The sequence below is a fragment of the Chinchilla lanigera genome, unplaced genomic scaffold (assembly GCF_000276665.1).
Source record: "Chinchilla lanigera isolate Chin_1 unplaced genomic scaffold, ChiLan1.0 scaffold00016, whole genome shotgun sequence".
NCBI lineage: Eukaryota > Metazoa > Chordata > Mammalia > Rodentia > Chinchillidae > Chinchilla > Chinchilla lanigera.
Genome location: NW_004955417.1, coordinates 16,865,478 through 16,888,940, shown reverse-complemented (window position 1 = coordinate 16,888,940; position 23,463 = coordinate 16,865,478). Strand labels below are relative to the sequence as shown.

The following is a 23,463-nucleotide window of genomic DNA, read 5'->3' as shown; positions in this document are numbered from 1 at the left end:
TTGTTTTTTGGTTTTTCTCCGGTACCGGGAACCGAACTCACGACCTTGCGCTTGCCAGGAAGGCGCTTTTGCCGCTGAGCTAAATCCCCAGCCCCTGTATTCCAAAGGTTTGGATATATTATCCTGTAGTCATTTGATTCTAGGAACTTTTAAATTTTTCCCTTTTTTGTCTATGAACCACTGATTATTCAAATGTATATTATTTAATGTCCATGTGTTTGTATAGTTTCTGTGATTTCTGTTGGTATTGATTTTTAGTTTCTGCTATGATCCAATACTGTGCAAGAGATTTATTTTAATTACTTTGTATTTACTTAAGCATGTTTCACGGCCTCTTTCTGAGAAAGTTCTATGTGCTAAAAATTGTATATTTTGTTGCTGTTGGATGAAACATTCTGTAGATATCTGTTAAGTCTATTTGTTCAGTGAGGTGGTTCAACTCTGATTTTTTTTGCTGATTTTTTGTCTCATTGACCTGCCTATTTGTGAAAGTGGGGTACTGACACCCCACTATGATTGCATTGGTGTCCATCTGTTTTAGTTACTTTTCTCATTGCTGAGACAAAATACCCAAGCCTCAAAATTAGGTGAGGAAAGGTATATTTAGCTCACAGTTTGTGGAGGTTTCAATCCATAATCAGTTGGCTCCACGGTGAGGTGGCATGGCACTGTAGCCACAGTTAATGATGGTGGAAGACAGGAAAAGCAAGAAGAGCAAAAAGGGATGAGCAAGCCTCTTTTCCTCTCTTATACTGTATGCAAACTACCCACTCTAGGGCAGGTGTAGCACTCATACAATTAATCAGTACTAGCCTGTGAACCACTTACAAACTCTAGATTCAATCACCTCCCAAAACACCCCCATGACTGCATGAGGCTTTGGGAGGACACCTAGACACAAACCATAACATTCTGCCCCTGGTCTTCCAAAGACTACTGTACATCCCTTCATGCAAAAGGCATTTTAGTTCATCTCTAAGAGTCACTGAAGTCCTAACAGTTTCAGCCTTGCTGAAAAGTCTAAGTCCCAAGTCTCCTCCAAGATGGAAGGCAAACTCTTAATTGTGAGCCCTTGTACAAATGAAAAGAAAGTTAAATACTTCCAACATTCAGTAGTGCAAGATAAACATTACTGTTCCAGAAGTTATGAACAGGGGGATACAAAGTATTGGTACCAAAGCAAGTCCAAAACCCAGCAGGGCAAACATTAGCTTCTGTAGTTCCACATGCAGCACTCCAGATAACCTATGACAAGTTGTGAGCTCCAAAGGGTTTGGATGACTCCACCCCTACTAGTGGTTGTAGCTCCCACGGCTACTGTCTTGGGCCTGCTTTGCTCCCTCCTTGCAGTTTACCTCAAGTGATCCACATTCCTGGCTTTCCTAAACTTCTGGAGTCTCCAATGCACATTTGGTTTCACACTCACAACTTCACATATTGCCCTTTCAGGGGTACACTGCCAGGCCTCTCAGGCCTTCTGAAATTGAGGTGGAAGCCTTTTTAAGCCCATAACTCTTGCATTCTGCAAACACCTAAAACCAATGCCACATAGATGTTGCCAAGGTCTGCTGCAGTTGGAGCAATAGCCAGGTTTCTCTCTCTCTTGCCTGTAGGGGTTGAGAGCCTGGAGTTCTGAGCACTCTGAATCCATTTCTGAGGAACAAATTCCCTAGGCTGCTGTCATTCTGGAACATGGTGCTCTGTGATTTTCTTCTCAAAGCAAAGTCTTTCAACTTTGTAGTTTTGAGGCTGCAAAGGCTAGAGACTTGCTTCTTCCTGTGATGCCCACTGGGCCATCTTTTATATTCTGCTGTTCCTTCTCAGCAATCAAATTCTCTTCTGCTCTGCCTGTGCAGTCCACAGCTTTATTGTAGCTTCCTTTTTGGTCAAACTCACAATGTTTTCAATCATCCTACTGGTCTCTCTGCTCTTCATTCTCAATATAGATCTGGCTAAAAGTCCCCAACAGCAGCCATACCACAGCTTCAACATTTGACTGCCTTGAAATTTCTTCTGCCAGATTAATTAGTCCAGTGCCCCTAATCCCAGTCTCAGGCAGTCTGTGGACACAAGCAAAATGCAAAGTTTCTGCCAAGCCACAACACACATCATCTGGAGTCCAGCAGCCAATGCAGTCCTTCTTCCCAAAAATCTCCCAAGGCCGTTCTTTACCTGCTTTCTGGTCTTCTGATTTCTGATCATAATCTCCCATTCAGAACAGCCAAAGGCATTCCGGCACTACTGTTTCAGGTGACTTCTCTGAACCTTTTCAAACTCTTCCCAGAAGCCATTCCCAAAGGCTGTTGAACCACACAGTCAGGTAATAGTTGTAGCAATGACCCCACTCCTGGTACCAAATTCTGTGGTAGTTACTTTTCTCTCTTATTCCTAAGACAAAATACTTGACACCCAAATTTTAAGAGAGAAAGGTTTATTTAGCTTGCAGTTTGTAGAGGTTTCATTCCACAATTGCTTAGCTCCAAAGCAGGGTGGTATGGCACAGGGGCAACAGTTCAAGCTGGCAGAAGATAGTAAAAGCAACAAGACAAAAAGTGTGTGTGTGGGGGGGAGAAAAGACTGTTCTCCTCCCTTATATTGTATGAAGACTATCCACCCTCGGATGAGTGTAGCACTCACACCATCTCCATTCCTTCCTCTTGCACAGGCTTGGAATGTTTACATAGTGAGGACCCTAACCCCCTTCTGAGTCATGTAGCTAAGTTTCTAGACTTCCCAAGTTGACACAAAGTATCAACCATTACACCATTTGTCCTTTTATGTCCAGTAGTTTTTATTTTATTAAATTAGGTCTAATGACATTTGGTGCTTAAACGTTTATAATTGTTATCCCTTACTATTTAGTTGCCCCTTTACCAGTGTGCAGTGACCTTTTCTTCTCTTCTGATGAGTTTTGGCTTGAAGTACATTTTGTTCAAAAATAAGAGAGCTACTTTTGCTTGTTTTCAGGTGCTGGTTGCATGTAATATCATTTCCTATACTTTCACTTTCATTGCTATGACTATTACCTGACAGTGTATGTTTTTCTTTGTGTATGAGGTGTGTCTCTTGTAAGCAACATATGCTTGAGTTTTGGTTTTGATCCAATCTGTCAGTCTGTGTCTTTAGATCAGGGAGTTAAAACTACTTTCACTGAGTGTTATTATTGAAAAGTATCTACTGAATTTTATTATTACATTATATCTCCATCAATTTTGAGGGATACTGTTATAGGATACAGTAATCTAGTTTGGCAAGAGGTTTTTTCTTTTTTTTTTTTTTTGAGGCTTGAAGAACTTCTCCTCAAGCTCTCTTTGTCTTTAGTATTTATGTTGACTATTCTGCCATTATTCTGATAGGCTTGCCTTTATTATTTACTTGATGCTTTTTGTATAATAGCTTTAAATATTTTTATTTGTGCTAACTTCTAAGGTTTTGACTATATTTCATGGAATGATTCCTTCCTGGTCACTGCATTTGGATTCCAGAAGCCTTATTTTCTTTAATGTTGAATTTTTTCCCTAAATGTGGAATTTTTTCTGATATAATTTTGGGGAATACTTTTTTATATATTTGGTGTCATCTTCTAACCTTTCCCTAACTCCTATAATTTTTAAGGGTTTTCTCTTTCAGTCTCTGAGCAGCTGTTGGATCTGGTTTTCATGATACCTATTTTTGTTTTTAGGATATCACTGAGTGCATGATCTATTGCATCTACCTTGTGATTATATTCTGTCAGTCTTCTCTTAGACTGGTCAGAGAGAAAGCCCATACATTCAATTGAATTTTTCATATCCAAGATTTCTGCTTATTTTCATAATCTCTAATTCTTGCATTATCTTCTTTAATTCAGTTTGACTTTTTGTTTTTATCTTCTGTGAGATCAGTAAACATTTTATTAATTAATTTATCTGTTTATTTGCATTCTAAACAGCACATGGATTTGTTTATTAGTATCTCTTTTGATTTCTTTAAACATTTTAACACTTTAACCATTTGGTAATTTAATTCTTTGTGTGCTAATTTCTCCATTTTGTGAGATCAGCTTTTGGAGGAATTAAGAATTTTTGGAGGCATCCTATTGCCTTGTTTTCTCGTATTTTCGTTGTTTTTTTGCTGAAAGTTGAAGATTAATGGGGCTGTACAACTGTTGCCATTGTGAACATTTCTTAAGTTAGTTATATCTCCTTGTGACATGATTTTGGTTCTTTTAGGTTTTGATGAATCTGCATCTATTCAGCCTACTAAGTATAGGATCAGTAACATGATCAGTCCCAGTCACTCTGTTGTAAGGAGAAATCCACTATTACCCTTTATATCAGGATCTACAGAACGAGTAAATTATATCATTCATATACTTTAAAACTTGTTTTAACAATTTCAACCTGTTTTCAATAATACAGAAAGACTGTGATGATAAGTAGGCTGGCACATAGAGGATGAGGGAAGGAAAACGGAGGGAGAAGATAGTTCAGAGAGAAAGGAAAGAGAAAAAATATAAGAGCAAATAAAAGAAAACAGGACTTGGTGATATTATTTTTATGTCTAGAATGTAGGGTAGAGATAGTGATGATTTGAGAGGTTATTTGCAGAGACAAGGAAAAGAAAAGTCAGAAGAGAGTATAATGGGATGTTAGGGAAAGGTGTAAGAATGTCTGAACCTGTGAATATGTTGAAGAGACCCAGTGTTTAAGTCCTTACACAATTTTTAGTGAGGTTTAACCTGAATGACCATGAAATGGAATATCTAAGCTAAATCGCTAATGAATTATTGTTCTCTATTTCACATATACAAATACCTCCCATATATAAACCAAAATGAGAGGCAAAACACACACACACACAGACACACACACACACACACAAGTAAAGACTCATCTGAGTCTTATTTATATTTCTGTCTGAGTTTGACCAGGATGCTCATCCCTTTCAGTTTAAAAAATGGAGAGTCTATGTTCTGCAGTAGTTTTTCTGGGCTGAGCTCCCAGCTTCTGTGGTTGCGGCTAAGACTGGTGCTTGAGCTGGTTTTGCTCCCGTATTTGTTCTCTTGCCTACCAGTGAGTGATGAGCCTTACGGGTCTGTGAGGACTGTAGTCTGCCTCTTCTTCCCTTTGTTGCCACAGCTCCGTTAAGTTTCAGCTGTGCTCCTGTGGGCATGACTAGCTGGAGGTTCCATCTCCGTCTTATGATGGACACCTTCAACTGTATGAATATGGGTGCAGACAGCAAGCTGGTCAAGCACCCCATCTTCTACTGATCTCTCTGGAGGAGGTGGTCCTTGATCTCTATTCCCTTTTTCTCTGCAATAGTCCCTGCATCTGCTATGTCTGCTCTTTCTATATCTCTCCTGCTGAGCGTGCTTGCTCATTTATGTCTTAATGATTTGTAAAACAGAACCTAAATGATGCTCTCAAACTCTAGAAATCTTATTTGAAACCTTAACGCAAATCAGTTCATTTCAAAGAGAAACAAATTTTTCTGCCTGAAATAAGAGAAATTATTGCCAATTTTTAAAAACAAATTGCTTTATAATTAAATAAACCATTTTATAATTAATTACAACCTAATCATAAATTCTTGAACAAAGCTTTTTTCTTTTGATTTAAAAATACATCATAGAGTATAATAGATACATGTGCTTCTATCAAAGATGTGCTTGAAAGAGTTCCTATAAGTTCCTTTTTCATAGTCAGATGTCCCATGGCCTATCACAGGTGCATATCAAAAGCTTCTGAAGCTTCTCACGGCTTTGCTAACTTTATTGTCCATTTGCTCTCACTTCCAGAGATATGAAGGGAAGGATCATGGTAGGTTCTACTCCTATATAGAGTAAAATAACTTCCTTAGATGCTATTATTTACTTCTTTCTTTTGACTCCTCTTCCTTCCTGAGGATTATGGTTTTAGTTTTCCTGTAGCTTCTCTACTGGTCATTACAGCTAAAGAATTGTCCATCAGATGAATTAGGGCAACCTTTGATTTTGGATCAAAGGTTTTAAAATTTCACTGTGTGCAAGAATTACCTAGAAGCCTGCTTAGGAGACCAGGTGCCAGGGCCTGACCTGTAGAATGTGCCACAGAAGTTTGTTGAATGAGAAAATGACTACCTTTAGCAGGGACTATTGGTGGCCAAAATAAATTGTAGCTACCACCTCTGGCTACCAAAGACAATCTGGGTGAAATGCTCTGCTAAAATATTTATGTGTTATCAAAGAATTATAATTACAGGGTGAAACATCGAAATGTGAACATTTCCAAAGTTTTAACTATGTATCAATTTAGTTAAGGAGCAGACACTTACCAAGGTGATTGTAGGAAAGGCTGTCATTGAGAATGAGGATTTTGTGACCATGCAGGATTTTCACGATGCTTCTAGTTTCCGTCTGGTGTAAATCATAACTTGTGGTGGTTATCACAATCTCTTCTCCCTCCTTAGGAAAAGTTGAATGGCAAACAATTTTGCAAATAGACTTACATTTCTTAGTAAGAACCATTACTTAATTCTAGTTTAATTTTGTTTGATTAGCAATCATGATAGTATCAAACAGAATAAACTGCATGTAGATATACACTGTACATTTAGACTTTGTGTTTTATATTTGGTTTTTTTTTGGTTTCTTTTCTTTTTTTTTTTTTTTTTTGTTTTTTTTCCGGTACTGGGAATCGAACTCACAACCTCGTGCTTGCCAGGCAGGCGCTGTGCCCCTGAGCTAAATCCCCAGCCACTTTGTGTTTTATATTAAGAATTTAAATTGAGAATTTGCCAATTTTATTCTATCAAAATCTCTGACTCAATATAGCATTATTTGAATGTCACTGGGCTTTGACATTTTTTTCTTTCTGAATACTTAGCATGTAAAAATCACAGATTAGAAGTGCAATGATAACCAATGCAATAGTAAAGATTACCCATTGTCCCTCTTGCAAGAATTTGTAAATAAAATTTTTAGCTAGAGACTCATTTTTCTTTTAGAATCAATTGCATGTAGGGTTTTTGTTTTCTACATATTATGAAGGACCTTTGACACTATAATTATTTTTTATAAAAGAAATTTTTAAGCATTGACTGTTCCTCTAAACCATAGACATCAGCAATGCACCTATTCCAGCTATACTTATATATACACATAAACTTTTTTTTCATTTTTAAAAAACCCAAAATAACAAAAACAAATACATAAACAAAGCAGCATAGAGAACAATAAAAATGATACAGAATTTTAAGACATGGTGATAGGATATTAACAAGGGTTGTTATATTACATACTGTCATCTTCAAAATGGTTCCACATATAAATGCTTACTGCTTGGTCATATTTTACAAGCTAACTATAAAATGTCCATTTCTCAACTACTTAATCACTTGAGAAAATAAATACTCACGAGAGCAGAGAAGAACCCTTTTTAAATGGACTATGCCTGTTTATTTTATACCACACCATAATTTCTCTACCTGCCAATCCACTGCGTCCATCAGAGACAGAACTTTGGAACCTGCCTCTGCAGTTTCTGAGAGTTTAGTTTTATATATTAAACGTGGAAGTCCATGAAGATCCAGCTCACCAAACACTCCTGCAGGAGAAAAGCATCCCTATTTATGCAACACATGGTAATACATGAGGTGCTATTACAAAAAGAAATTGTTCATTGTTATACTTTAATAATCAATTGAACATTTCAGAATGAATGAGATGAATTGAGAATATCTGCTCAGACCTGTACAAAAAGGTTTTGGCCTTTGACTCACTTCTAGGAAACCAGTCCAGAGAAAATCAATCCAGTATAAAGGATACACAAATCAGTATGTTGACCACAATATTAGAAAACTTATATTAATCAATATCAATAGGTGAATAATAAAATAACTTTTAATGTGTCCATATTGTGGAATAATATTCTGTAAGTATTGATCTGAAAAGAAAAATACTTAGTAATATATCTGGCTTAATCATGTTTTAACAGAAGGAAATATGGTACTAATTAGTGTATAAAACATAAATAAAGGCATGGATAAAAACTATGGGAAGATAATCAATAGTTTCCTTAAGGAGGGTAGAATTGGAGAGATATTTTTTCTTGATATTTTTCTGTGTCATTTGAAGAGTCACTTTTGTAAATAAAAACTAAACACATACATACAAATATTTTGTCTAAAATTGAATTTGTGTGTCTCAGGACATGAGAGCTTAATCCCTCGATCTTGAGCTGTTTTGACGGGATATCAGTTTTACAAATTGTACAGTGGGAAAATGCTTATATGTGACTTGTAAGTAAATAAGCGGTAACATTAATTATAGTAGTTCCAGTAGCTAAGAGTGGAGACAGCTAAGTCATGGGTTATTTTCTAAGACTGTAATGGGTATGATGTTATGAAAGTGGCCTTTTAAGGGAAAAGCACTGAAGAAATGATTGCTTTGACAGAAGAAAGATTATGAAGAAAACCAGATCAGAGTTATAATGTAGAAAATTTAGTTTTGTAATAAATTACATTTTGGCTTAAAATATACACATCTATATCTATTTCTATCTGGTATAATGTCACACTGTTTAATTTCTTAAAATGTCTGCTACTTCTATAAGCCTTACTGCAAATAAATGTTTATAAAACCTTCTTGCACCATACTATTGCAAACTAAATACTATGCTTGATACTATATTTTTCACAGTAAGCTCTCAACATGGCCATGACACTTTTGATATCCAGAGCACATACCTAAGACCTTTGCTCCTTGATTTGGTCCTTCTGGAAGAGCCCATTCTGGGGTAGAATGATTTCCTCGAAGCACAATCCGTAACTCTCCTTTAAAAGGATTATCTTCCCAGCCACCGATTAATCTACCACCCTGCGGTGAAGCAGAAAGTTGTTAATACTTAAAAGACTGAGCAGAAAAAAATTTCACCCATAAAAGAGGAACTCAGAAGTCACTGGAAGCCCTCCTTAGCAGAAGTGAATGCAGTTTATTATAATAGTATTGCAACTGGAAATGACTTTAGTTTAACCCATTTACCCTTTTTTTTATTTTTTAAAATTTTATTCAAAGAGAATTTAAAAAAGAGAGAACAATAGCAAAATGCCAACAACATAGACAAAAACAGAACAAAGCAAAAACAGTAAGAATGGTACAGGTTTCAGAACAAAATGATAAGGATTAACAGTGGTTGTTATATATTTTTCTCTTCACTGAAGTTGGTCAGATGACCAGATGTAATAATGCAAGATTGATCAAACCATGAAAGAGAATAAAAAATAAAAACAAAAAAATTATAAACGGTACAGAGTTTCACCAAACAAGATGGTAGGAATTCAACAATGGTTGTTATGTTGCATATTGTTGTCTTCAAATTAGTTGTTCAGATTCCCAGATATAAGCATGCAAAATTGGTATACAAAATAAAAACAAAGAAAGCATTTACTGTTCCTTTCAATAAGTCATTAGACATCAGCAGTACGGTTATCCCAACTATCCTTCTGTATACATATAAATTTTTCCCCTTCCTTCTTTCTTCCTTTTTCTCCTTTCCTTCATCGCAGTTGTTTCTTCTTTTGAGCAATTTCTTTCCCTTTCATAAAACCTATTGTAGATTTTGGGCTGCACTTACTCTTTCATGTTCTTACACTAGAGAGACAAGAACAACTCCATGGTATACAAGCAGTCTTAAATGATTCTTCCCAGGTCAAACTCAGTGTCTTTTTTTTACTTTATATTTTTTATCAGTACATATTTGTCATATATATTGATCACATTCATCATAGAGATTTTTTCCTTTTCCTTATTTATCCTGATTTGTTTTTCCCTTTCCCTCCCCATCCCTTCGACCCTTCTTCCTCTTCCTAATTAATGCAAAACTGAGTAGTGTTTAAACAGATCACAGTGTATTTGGTTGCTGACAAGATAGCCTCTTGACGTTCAAGCTCTGCCATTTATGAGTCATTGTTAACAGCTGTCACTACATACCTGCTGATTTTATGTCAGATGTATCACAGTTTAACCTGTACATTAAACTCATAGCCTAATATTTTTATTCTTATTTCACAGGTAAGAAAGCTGATACTGAAGGGAAAAATTAATTTGCCTAAAGTTATGCAACAACAAACAGTGAAGCTAGTGTTCAATTTAAATTTTAATTTACCTCAAAGCTCACCCATTTGGGGATATAGCTCAGTGGCATAAGTGCCTGCCTGGCAAGCACAAGGTCCTGAGTTCGATCCCCGGTACCAAAAAAAAAAAAAGCTCACCCATTTGACCAAAATATCATACCCTTCACAGCGTCAAAGACTACATTTCTGGATTTTTCTTGAAAAAAAAAAACCACCACATTTAAAAATGATACCATTTTTTCATGAACAATAATAAATGATGACAGAACAATTAAAGTGATTAAGCAGTTCACGTGTTCAAGACCCATTCTGAAAGAATGAGGTGATTGTTCCAAATAATTAAAACATTTTATTCATTCACCCCTGCTTTCATAATTCAATTTATATTCATTTGTGTTAAGAAATACTGTTTGTATTCTTTTAAAAAAGGATTTAAATTCTTTTAAATGCTTTCCCCAAACTCCTAAGGATTCATTGTTGGAACAAGCTCATTGTTTAGCTTTAACGAAAAACAATATAAACATTTTAAGTAGAATTGCAACTGGGAAAATCTTACACTTCGGAGTTATCTTGATAGTTACTCCTTATGGAAAGTTGAGAGCGGAAGTAGGTTGTATTTACCTGAGCCTCTCATTTCATGAGCTATAGCAGTGCTGTTTTTCACACGAACCAATGGAAAATGCTTTCTTAATATTCTTTCAATAAATCTACCTCTCAGACTTTGATGAATAAGGACCAGCATTCTAAGACCTCATTCTTACCTGCACAGATATGTAGGTAGCGTTCAAAACAACTCTTCTGTAAGAGGGCCCCGGAGCTTCAACCCTGGGTTTATCTTCTAGTTCCAGAACTCCCCAGATAATGAGTCTTTCCATTGGTGGCAAATCTGTGTCAGCTACAATCCACGTCCCTACAAAACAGTACTTTAAGAAATACAACCCAGATTGCAGTCTACCAACAAACCAGAGACAAGCTTTGCAGTGAGCCCTGGTATTGATCCATCTTCCCACATAACGAATGAGTCCCGTCTTTCCTGGAAAATATGCTATTGTGATTTTTTTCCTCCTCTTTGACATGAGGCCTTGTTATGTTGCTCAAGCTGGGCTTGGACTCCTGCACACAAGCGATTCTCGTGACTCAGTCTCCTGAGTAGATGTAACTGAGGCGTGGACTACCACACCCAGTTTATGTTATTGCTACAATCAGGCTTAAACCTACATAAAACCAAGGAGGCTGTATTTTGTGTCCGGGATATCATGATGAAGTCTGTATCTTCACCTTGGCTCTTTCCCCAAGGTGTGCAAAACAAAAGTGGAAGCTTAACTACAGGGGCATGCATCCTGTCACAGCACTAATGTTACAGAAACACAAGCCTTGTATCCATGTATATTTGTACATTTACCTTCAGGAATAACCACACGTGCTCCGGGGTGAGGTACAGTGTAATTATTTTCCTGAGATGATTGCCAGAAAGAATGATTTGACCATAAACTGAAACAAGAAGAAAATATATTTCCATTGACTATTATCTCTGCATATTTAATGAGCATCTCCTTAGGATGTATGAAGCATTATAGAAGGTGTTTCAGGAAGGACAGAATGTCAGTTGGATAGGTGATAATTTCACTGAAAAGATAAGCCAATACGAGTAATTAGTAAACTATTCTCCAGACACAAATCACATGTAGAATTTTTCATTCCATTGTAGAGAATTTCCTTCTGTAGGTCTGCATCCAGGATGAAGGCTGTGTTCAATTTAAATAAATATAGAAAGTGAATTGGAAGAGAGACAGCCTTAATCTTCTCACCACTATGAGCTTCAGGGGCTACCTCTTAATGCAAAGTATTGTAAAGGATGTAATTATAAAACTGATGATATTTTCTTATTGGGAAATATTCATTCTCAGAGTTTGTTTTCCTGATGCAGTTGAAAAATTAATAAAATTTCTGCGACACTAGCACCAGAATTCTATAAAAAGGTCAATATAAACTTTAGTTAAAATGTGTACTTTCATTGCATATCTGTATTACTAAATTGCATTATTGAGGAATCTTTTGACTAAAAATCATAAAAATTAACATGGTGGGTTTTAAAATGAGGTTAGCAGTGAAAGAGTTATTTAGGCTTATAATTACACATAATTTTTCCAGAAACAATTTCAGTGATTTTTCTTTTAGGTACTGCGAATTGAATTTAGGCCTCTCTAACATTAAGCTACATATTCAGATTCTTTTTGAAAATTTTATTTTGAGGCAAGGTGTCTTTAAGTTACACAGGCCAATCTCAAACTTGCAGTCTTACCTCAGCCTCTCAGGTAGTTGAGATTACAGGTGTGCACCACTGCACATGACAGAGTTGCAAAAGTGATCTTCTTGAAATGTAATTTGGAGTATGTGACTTCTTAGCTTAACATCACTGAAAGTTTTCCCTTATTTCTAATACCGGCACATGCTCTGAATGGTCTGACTTCTACCTGTCTCCAGCCCTATCTCCAGACTATCCTCCCTCACTTACCAAGATCCAGGTAGGGAGAGTTTCTCTCAGGTCCTACACATGAGTTTAAGAAAATGAAATAAATTGTTTTATGAGATTCAGCCATGATGGTTATTATACAGAAAGTGATGACACTTGTTAAGAAAAGAAGGGATTATGTCAAGAACAAGTATGTTGAGTTATCAAGGATAGTAACTACAAAAGACCTACATACGTATAAGTGGCTGGCCTTTTCCTGGGAATTGGTTTTCTTGATGAGGGATGGACAGGAAAGCAATCCTGAAGAATGCAACAGTAGGCTTGGAAATTAATAACAACATCTTTCACATCAGGATCCAGGGTCCCAGAAATGGACTGGCTCTGATGAAGATCACTTCTTCCTGACACTGAACGCAAAGCAAAAGTGGTTTAAATTAGCGTGATGATCAAAGTACTTGAATGTAAAAATAGTCATGACATTTTGGAAAATATTCTTTAGATAGAAACTTGGTATAAGTCAAATATATGGACCAGGCATGGAGAAATTCCAACAAAACATATGTTTCATTAAAAAACAGACATAGTCAAGCTATCTTAACAAAAATGAATGCTTTGGAATTTCATTTCAATCTTTTCTAATATATTTTTCTTGTTTAAAAATAATTAAACAAGCCAGACGTGGTGGCACATGCCTATAATCCCAGTGCTCGGGAGGCTGAGGCAAGAGGATCTTTGTGAGTTTGAGACCAGCTTGGGCTACCAAGTGAGCTCAAGGCCACCGTGAACTGCATAGCGAGACCCTATCTCAAAAAAGACAAAAAAAAATTAATTAAGCAACAAAAATGGGAAGAAAATATATACTGGGTTACGCTGTACTCATGTCCTTTCTTTCTTGTTATAATTAGGAATTATATAATTGAGGAATTATATAATTGAGGAATCTTTTGACTAAAAATCATAAAAATTAACATGGTGGGTTTTAAAATGAGGTTAGCAGTGAAAGAGTTATTTAGGCTTATAATTACACATAATTTTTCCAGAAACAATTTCAGTGATTTTTCTTTTAGGTACTGCGAATTGAATTTAGGCCTCTCTAACAAAGTAGACTATAAACAAAATTATCAGGACCATGTGTAGGATGTTGATGTTATTTCCAAAAATAAACTGTCAGTTCTTAATTTAATTAAACTCAGTCTTTCCTGATAAAAATTTAGTCTCTAATAATTTCATTCAACAAATATTTATCAAGTACTACCAATACAGGGCACTATATAACACACTAAGCTATTTTCTCACACTTATGACAAAGCATTGGATGAAATAATCACTTCTGACTGATAAATTCTTACCCAAGTAATATAGAGTACTAGTGTTTGCTTCAAGATGCCAGTCTCCATTCTTGCTAGTATTCCAGTTCAGTGGATTTGAGGAGCCATTCCTCATGTCAATAACACTAAACATATCAGGACTTTGGGTGAAATTATGTGATATAATTACATAGTCTTCTTCCTATAAAAGTTCACAGAAAAATGAGACTTGCTTTATATATTAACACTGTGTGTAATATACATTTAATTTTAATGACATATCATTTAGCTCCTATGTTGTGTCACAAAAAAAGGTTTAGTTTTGATTTATTTTTTATTTTGCATTTAAATGTTTATTAACATTTTACAGTCTCTGGCAATAACGTGAGCTCTAAGAGTGAGGCAGTGAAAAGATTTCTCTGTTTCTATTGTTCTCTCTGTATGTACATACACACTCACAAACACATTTACTTCTTATATGTAAGTGAGCATGAACTTAAAGGGAATGTTTCATTTTTATAATGTTTGAAAATATTTAAAACAATATTCTATAGAGTAGGGGCTGTACAAATATGTAATATAAGCAGAAGAACAAATATGAAAAGAAAACATCCAATTTGGGATACTAGTTACCATTAGAATGGAGAATGGGGAATGGGATGAGTTAAGCCATAAAGAATTTTCTCTTCATTTACAGAGTTTTATTTCTTTTCAAAAATAGAAAGTAAACATTCATATAGTATTAAAATTAGGCTGGGGATGTGGCTCCATGGTAGAACTCTTGCCTTGTACGTACAAGGCCCTGGGTTTGAGTCCCAGCACCACAGATAAATAAACAAATAAATCAAATCAAATCAAATCAGATAGGGATATGTGATGGAAATGAAAGCATTGTTTTTTAAATATACTTTTCTGGATGTTTCGGTTCATTCATGAAAATAAGCCCTTACGTGGTGTTTGAGACATCATAAACAATAAGAGGAAGTTATTTTTGTGGCATTGGTAACAAGGACACAAGTATTATATTATGGGGAATGTGGTGGGACGTTTGCTTACTCCTGACTGTCCAATGAGGTTCTTTGGGCTTATTTCTGGGGTAGGGAGTGGGTCATGGGAAGCGTGCAGGGCCTGCTGGGCCCAATAATGCATATGAGTAAGGAGGAGAGTGTAGACAATAGATTCTACAGCTCTTCGCTTACCTTAAATCCATAGAATGTTGACGTATACGATATGTTGGTGATGTGATCCACATCCCTAAAATACCAGTTAATGTGATTGGCATTTGGAATCAATGCCATCCAGCCAGACGTGTGAGTCAGTCGTTTCTTCTGAAAGGGAACAATGCTTGTGCCTGGAGAAGAACATAAGACAAACAAATGCTAGTAATTTCTACCTTTATGAAATTCTTCCTTGTATGAACAAGTGAAATTATAAATACAGGTTTAGTCTATGCAAGCCTCTTAACAAGCATTTCATCACCTATGCTCAAAGTGTCTTTAACTGAAAGCCTTAAAAGTTTAATATTACATTTAACTAGAACACAGAATGGCTCATCACTTGGTATTTTAAATTGCGATGGAGACTTTACTCCTTAAGAAAAAGTACAATTAATACATGATGATAATTACAACTACTAAGACAAAAGTGCTTAAATATATTAATATAGCTCCTTAAATATCACTGACTTAAACTTAATTTTATTTCCATTCTTTAAGAACTTAATTCTTCATTGGTTTTGATTTCCAATGTATGTACACATAAGTTCTGATTATTTGCCTCCCCTATCTTTTAGGTTAATTGAAATCTACATAACAATACTAATTTTTAGTAATAAATACTGTTATTGTCTTTGATGAAGTTTTGACTTAGAGCACTTAAGGAATTAGGCTATACCTGGTCCTCTTGCTTCTTAACGTTGGCCATTAGGCATAAATTTTGTGGACAAGAAACTTGGAAGCCGACCTACATGTCCTGGGAAAAATTATATAATTCCATTATGCTTTTGGCTGGAGCAAGGACCTGATGGCTTCAGCACAAGATGTGAAAAGGTCTCTGACAGCATGAAGAAAAGGCCTTTAATAAATTGCCTCTAGTTTTTCTTTCCCTTTGTTTTCCCTGTCTGTGATTTTGGTTAGATTTTATGTAAGATTAATAACTGATCTTAAAATTTTAGGAGACTATTATAAAAACCTTTGTCATTCATTTTCTATTGAAAATTGTAAAAGAAATTTCCAGGATCAAGGGGAAACAGTTTCACTAGGATGATGAGTTACTGTGAGTTCTAAAAGGTTCCTGAAGAGAGGCACTAAAAACTTGCAGTAACAAAATCAGTGAAAAACATGGGAAAAATAATAGTTGGTCACATTATTGTTCAGGAAGTATTTATTCCTCTTCTCCTTGGGGACAAAGTAGACTTTCCTGCTCTGTTGACACGGAATGACTTCTTTTGGCCACCGGGACCTTAGCAGAAGTGACACTAGCAAAGGCTTGAGAAGTGCTTCTGGGTGAGATAGGACCGCTCCTGCCCGTACCACGGCAGGAAGAGCTCCAGGTAGCTGCTCCCTTGGGCTGTAGGTGGAGCATAGTGGAGTGACCAGAGCTCAACCCTCAGGAAGGAGGAATGCTCACTGCATGCTCATATTGAAGCACGGCCTCCCCTGAGACTGGTCTGGATGACTCAACACAGTCCTCAGACTGGTGAGGGAAAAGAAATGACTGTACGTTTAAGCTACTGAGCAATGGGACTGTCTCTTAGGCAGCAGTAGCTGACTTATAGAAGAGTTGGTTAATGTCTCTAGAACCTCTAGAATTTGCTCCTACTTTGGCAGAACCAAACTCCCCTAAAGTTTCCTAGTGGATGTAATTATACCTTAACCTTACATTTCTTGATAATTGTGTTTCACAAATAAAATAAATTTTCATTTTTTCTTAGGATTTATGCTTTTCTTAATCATTTTTAACTACACACAATTTGAGTACATAGGGTTTAAGCATCTTGGGCTGAAATATAAACTCTTAGAAGTTGATTTAAAATGTAATAACATTAAGATAAGTGTCTCAAATTAATTTGTTATCTGGTCTAACTTTATACTTATATTTCCCCTGAGACATATCACCAAGTGTGAGATGCTTTGAGAGAAAAAGGTATATAAGGATATATGTAAAGTTATATTAAATTGTGTTTCTCACTATTCTAAATATATATTTTAAACTTTTGATTTGCCTAGTTTACACTGACAAAACAAGTGACAGTTTCATTTTTAATTTTTAGTAGTTAATAATAATTTTATTTGACTTTAATGAAGAGGAAGTAAAAATAGTCATTTGCCTTGCTATGAAGTTAATTTTTTCCCTGTCATCTTTAAGTAATAAAGTGCCCGACACAATGATTTTTATATTTTTCAATCTGCTCTATTACATCTAATTCAATACTATTGAATGCCCACTGCTTGCAGTCTATTGTGTTAAGTTTGGTGTCAGAGAGATGTTAACAGATTTTTCCCTGTAGACATTCATTGTTTAGTGATTAAATAAAAGTCTTAAGTCTTGAATAAAATAGGCCAAAGAGGGCAGAGGGACTTCATAAGAGAGCTATAATCTCATAGACTCAGAAATACAATGCTAATTAACAATCAAAAACTTCCATAAGCCACCATTATCAGCATCATTAATAATAAAAAGACAAACCAGAGATGTCATACATTTATATTTTCTGTTTAAAAATTAATAAAGGCATATATTATCATTACATGGTGGCAGATCTCTGAGTTCCCTATAATTGCGTATTTTAACTCATGTTCTGTAAAATGCAAACAATATTTAGTCTACTCTAGCTAGGCTTATAAAGCACTTAAATTACTAAATTTCTTATCACAAAAACTATTTTATGACCCAATAATGGGAAACAAAAAAGTATTAGATTAAATGAATGAACATATTTTTGATATTTGTTATTTTTAAATTTAGCCTGCCAGGTTTTAATTGAAGGAAAATATTCATAAGTACTCCACTTAAATATGATTTATTGGACCATAGTCTCTAAAAGTCTAAGTGATACTGTGCCACTCTGAACACCTCTGTATCAGAGGAAAAGTGGTGACTTCTAGGTTTACTCCAGGAAGTGACTGAGAAGGTAGACATGATTACTCAGATTGTATGTATATGACCCTCTCAATTTATGGGAGAAACCTGATAACCTTATAACCTCATAACCTCATAACCTTAGTATGAATGCTTTAAAGTTAAATCTTATGACATCATAATAGATGATGGAAGTGGTGCTGCACATTTGCTTCCTCTAAGGATTAACTATTTGCAATCCTATCCTGCCGCCTTGGATTCAGCTTCTGGATGGGTCTGAACAGTAATAAACACAAAAAAGAGAAGAGAGGGTAAAAGAAAGGTGGAAGTGAGGTCGCATTTCCCCAACTCTCTCCTGAGGGTGAGACAGGGTAGACTCTTGGATTTCTTAATGATTGGCACAGCTTCTGTGAGTCAGCCCACTTCAAACAGCTGCCTCTGATGCTGGCTTCCGGTAAATGTTCCTTTCCCCTTTTCAGGACTAGCAGTGGTAACAGAATCTTTGTATCACTCTGTGGTGCATTTGAATTGCTCTGTGGTGCATCTGAATTGCTCTATGGTGCATCTTTCCCTGGATGAGGGTGATGCTGGTGCAGACTCCTAGCAATGACGTTGCTAGTATTCTCAGCTTTAATAAGAATAATGGAAGCCAAAAATGGCAAGAGGCAGTGCTTAACCATCAGATAGAAGAATAAGGTTAATTAGCACAGCAACTACTGGCCAGAGAAGTAATCAGAATGGTGTGACCTGCGGAAATCTGTGATGATAGCTGATTGATTTGCGGATTCCTAAAAATTATATTTGATACACTATATCTAGTAAGAAAAATGATGGAGGACTTGGGGATGGAAACTAACTCAAGTAACTCAAGTGGAAATTCACTGCTTCTTACTTATTTCCCAGATCCAGGACAATTTACAGACAGCGTATAGACTACTGATTGGAAGGGATCTGTGGTTATTTTAAAGTCACAGTGCTCAAATTGGTTAGCCAGCTAGAGTGGGATCTTCCGAAGGATAGGTGACACTGGTCTTTGCTCAGTCTCACAGTCAGTCTAGTGGGGCCATGGCCCATTTAATGGTTATTTCTCTAGTTCTTCAAATTGTAGTGAGAACAGACACAGAATTATATTTGAAACAAGAGCAAAACTTGGAATTTTTGTAAAAAGTTTCTTAATAAAAGACTCTGATAATATGGAGTAAAATAATAAAATTCTAGTATGTCCTGATGGATTTTACTCTGGTAATTTTTGCAGTGTCATGTTTCTGGGACAATCATGTTATAGATTTTTATAATTTAATTAATTTGTATTGATTTCATGACTTTTATTTTAAATTGTAGGGGCTGGGGATTTAGTTCAGTGGCACAGCACCTGCCTGGCAAGTGCAAGGTAGTGAGTTCAATTCTTGGTACCGGAAAAAAACAAACAAACAAAAATTTGTAAGTCTGTACCTTTCAAATATCACTCCAGAGGGAAATTTGGAAATATTAATAACATTTTAAATTAACATGAAAGCAATTTCAATATATTAAAGAAGAATAATAAATATTAAAATTATAAGAGAACAGAAAGTACATTTGGATGGTTCTGATAAAGTTTCTTTCTACATTCATGTTTCCTTACTATGTATTCAGATTATATTTTAGTATTTTAATTTTGTACATTGTTATCAAGAAGCTGCATCATTTACATTCACCCAGAAAATGTAGAAAACCATACTTGATGATGATATAATGATTTTGCTTAGGTGATCTTTGGTTCACTGGTACTTTTTCTACTTTGCATAATCTACAGTGTATCAGAACAGTGAGTAGATTCATTGTAGACATTTTAACTAAGACAGACTTCTGATACTTTGACTTAACAATTTTTGGACTTTACAAGGGTTCATGATAATAACTTATCCAATTAATTATGGGAAATATCAAAAACTTTATTATAATTAGGCTTTGTGTTCGATGATATTGCCCAGCTGGAAGCTAATTCATGTGTCCTGAGCATGGTGTAGGTGGGCTGGACTAAGCTATCATATTCAGTATATTAGGTGTATTAAATGCATTTTCAGCTCCCAGTATTTTCAACTTGTGATGAGTTTATCAAGAACAAACCTTTACTGGAAACCAAAGAACATCAGTAATTCCCGGATAGATGAGCAAATGCATGCATTAAATAATAAAAGATGATAGATAGAGAGATAGATAGATAGATAGATTTGAACTAGTCAGAGTAGGCGGGATCAGGTGTAACAGGAATAGACATGCTTAGTAATTGGGAAATTTCCAACATTGTTCCTCAATTAAAGAAGTGAGGGAAAATCTGTATGAAGGACTAAGTGGACATTCTAGAAAATGTATCTTCACTGACTAATCAAGATAACTGCTATTGTTTGAACCTGGAATCTCACCTCCTTCCCTATGCGTGAAAGGCTTGGTCCCAGGAAATGTTACTGGGAGACAGTGGAGCTTTTAAGGGGTCGGGTCTACTGGTAGGTATTTGAGTTATTGAGAAAATGCTCTCAAGGGGGATTGAGGGACTCTGGTGTCTTCATTTCTCTCTTTTGTATTCTAGCCAGGAGGTGAATGGCTTTGTGCTACCATTTCTTCCCCGCCGTGACCTAGTGCTTTGCCTCAAGCTTAAAAGCAATGAGGTCAATTGATCATTGCTTTCAAAACTTCAAAACTATGAGCCAAAATAAACCTTTTCTCCTTGTAAATTGACTCTCTCAGGTTTTCATTATAGTTACAGAAAGCTGATTAACACAATAATGAACTAAAAGCAATTCCAAATCTTTGAGGAGGAAATGCAGAGATAAGTACAACAGTCAAAATATTTGAGAGATATGAAGATCAGAATTCTCACCACAACTTCAATTAGCTCTCTTTTTAACTGGTGAAAATGCCACATGCATGGTGAATAACGACAGTAAATTAAAAGAACCTACTCAGGTAAAGATGTTTCAGATCCAGTGTATTTACTGGTACAAACCAGTGAATCAACCAGTGAATAACCTCCATACTGCACCTAGGATGCAGCTATTAGCCTAGCAAATGCTCTCCTCATACCATCTCAATTAGCAAACATAAGAAATGTCTGCCTTTAGGGATGAGAATACTGGTATATTTTTACTGTCTTGTTCCAAGTCTTTTGCTGTAATGGTTGATAGATTGTGTCAACTTGAGAAGTTTAGAAGTTTAACTCAGTAAGGGGCCAGGGTCCTTATTTTGTAAATGCCTTGAGTTTGTGGAAGAGAAGGGCACAGAGATGGTGTAGGCAGAGAGCTGGCATACAATATAAGGGAGGAAAAGAGGTTTGCTTTGCCCCCTTTTGCTCTTGCTGCTTTTGCTGTCTTCTGCCACCATGAGCTGTTGCCCCTGTGCCATGCTGCCCTGCCTTGGAGCCAGCTGATAACGGACTGAAACCCCTACAAACTGTGAGCTAAATAAACATTTCCTTCCTTAATTTTGGGCTTCTGATATTTTGTCTCAGCAAAGACAGAGAAGTAACCAAGACATCTGGCAACTTTTCTGCTCTGTCATATTGTGGTCTGGAGGTGTCTTAGTCAGCTTCCTCATGGCTCAGACACAATATCTAACAATCACATCTTCATGGAAGAGAGGTTTAATTTGCTCACAGTTTCTGTCCAAAGTAGATGTGACCTGGTGGAAGGGTACAGCACAGCAGAGCTGCTTAGTGGCTGGCAAACAGAGCAGGGGAACAGTGGTGGAGTGGAAGGAGGAAAAGACGAGACACAAACCCCAAGGCTGTATCTCAAAGATCTGCCCAGGCACACCTCAAAGTGTGCACCACCATCCCCAGAAGATTCCCCCAAACAATCAAGTTGACACTTCATCCTAATCACCATAGATTGGAAGGTTCTGATCAACAGAATATCATATTGGTCCATACACTTATTCAGTGCTCCCCAAATGCTCATTCAGAAAGTGTTGTTTCCAGGGGCTGGGGATTTAGCTCAGCGGCAAAAGCGCCTGCCTGGCAAGCGCAAGGTCATGAGTTCAGTTCCCGGTTCCGGAGAAAAACCAAAAAAAAAAAAAAAAAAAAGAAAGAAAGTGTTGTTTCCTGCCTAGAATCTGACTGATACACATATTGTAACTTTTGCAGTGCTCAAAACATTGAGTAACAACTCAAGAAGATGATGACAAAAGTTTACTAAAACACAGTTAATTTAATTTAATTTGTGGTTTAAATGATTAGAATCCACTTACCAAAAGAATCTGAGAGAACCACATCTTTTTCAAGTAGAGATACTGGAGAAGGCTTGTTGAAGGCCAAACGGTGGAAGCTCACTGAGGCATCACAGACAGAGCCAGGGAACTCAATGCTCCACTGGGCTTCCTGAGTGCAATGCGAAGGGTCTAGCAACGAACTGTGTGGAATGACCGTGTGGCCTTTGTGCCCTGGGAATGGAACAGAACCAAAATGATTTCCATTTTACATTAGAAAAACAAAAATCCATTGTATAACCAGTAAAATCAAAGTCTTGGTATATTTTGTTTGTTTGCACGAAGCAAGAAAAACTCATGCAAAGGTGTTACAGTGAATGCAAACTAATATCAAAAACCTAAGGTGAATTAAGTCAACCAGGGAAGGTTACACAAAGCTCATATAACAGGATCCAAGTATTCTCCCTCTTAAAAGCTATAGATAAGAGGGGACAGGAGTTATCAACTATGGTTGAGAACTCAGTCCACATGAATATTCAGATGAATGTTCTTTCATCTTTTAGAGAATCTTTCAAAAGTAAACTGCTAACAGTTTGATTAGCTGTCGCTTAGAAATTGTTCAGTAACACACATATACAGCCTTTCTATCTTTGATGTCTTTATCACTAACAATTTGAAAAGACACTACATTCTAGAAACTACAAATATTCATAGACAATGTGACATACTCTGGACTTAAAATGCTAAAAAATTTAATGTAAGCTGAATTACCTACAATGTGTGATGAATTTCTTTCTAGGGTTAACATAGTCCATGAATACATCTAAATTTTGAATTTAACTTGGAAAGAAAAGAATAACAGACTTGTCAGTTACTCTTACTCTTAAAAAGTACTGTTTTCTAGCAAGGCTATATTGAGAATGAATTCACTGCTTATATGAATAAATCTGGAATTTATATTTATGGAGCATGGCTGGCCAGAGAATTTGAGTAGTCGTGAAAGCAGTCTCTCATCTATGTAATTAACTGAGTATAAAATGTAGGAATTCTAAAACTGAAATTAATTATTTTCTGATCAATGTTTCTATAATTATTGCTCAAAATTTGCTGTGAATTCAAATTTCAAAGTGTAAATCAAGAGCCTCCTTATTGGAGGCTGCCTCTGGGAGTGTGGGGCTTTTCTAGAGAAGAATGTCTCATCTGTGCCTGGTGGTTTACTCCCTTGCAGTTTTCAAGCTATTAGTAAAGTCTGGTGCTGTGTAAGACCAGTAATGTTGGGGGCATCTACTTTAGCAATTTGACTCTGTTAACACAAACATGTTTCCA

The 23,463-nt window shown here is 36.2% G+C and overlaps 1 protein-coding gene across 2 annotated transcripts in view; it reads right to left on the bottom strand.

The window, feature by feature from the left end:
* Positions 1 to 23,463, bottom strand: part of Pkhd1l1 (polycystic kidney and hepatic disease 1 (autosomal recessive)-like 1) — a 146,385-nt gene that overhangs the window by 34,118 nt on the left and 88,804 nt on the right. For both annotated transcript variants that reach the window (XM_013512746.1, XM_005381882.2), the window contains exons 50-58: positions 22,180 to 22,371; positions 15,075 to 15,226; positions 13,918 to 14,077; positions 12,804 to 12,975; positions 11,498 to 11,586; positions 10,857 to 11,005; positions 8,710 to 8,839; positions 7,450 to 7,568; positions 6,298 to 6,427 (exon numbers count right to left, since the gene is read on the bottom strand). In XM_013512746.1, the coding sequence (XP_013368200.1) occupies positions 6,298 to 6,427; positions 7,450 to 7,568; positions 8,710 to 8,839; positions 10,857 to 11,005; positions 11,498 to 11,586; positions 12,804 to 12,975; positions 13,918 to 14,077; positions 15,075 to 15,226; positions 22,180 to 22,371 (1,293 nt within the window). The remainder of the gene's footprint in view (positions 1 to 6,297; positions 6,428 to 7,449; positions 7,569 to 8,709; positions 8,840 to 10,856; positions 11,006 to 11,497; positions 11,587 to 12,803; positions 12,976 to 13,917; positions 14,078 to 15,074; positions 15,227 to 22,179; positions 22,372 to 23,463) is intronic.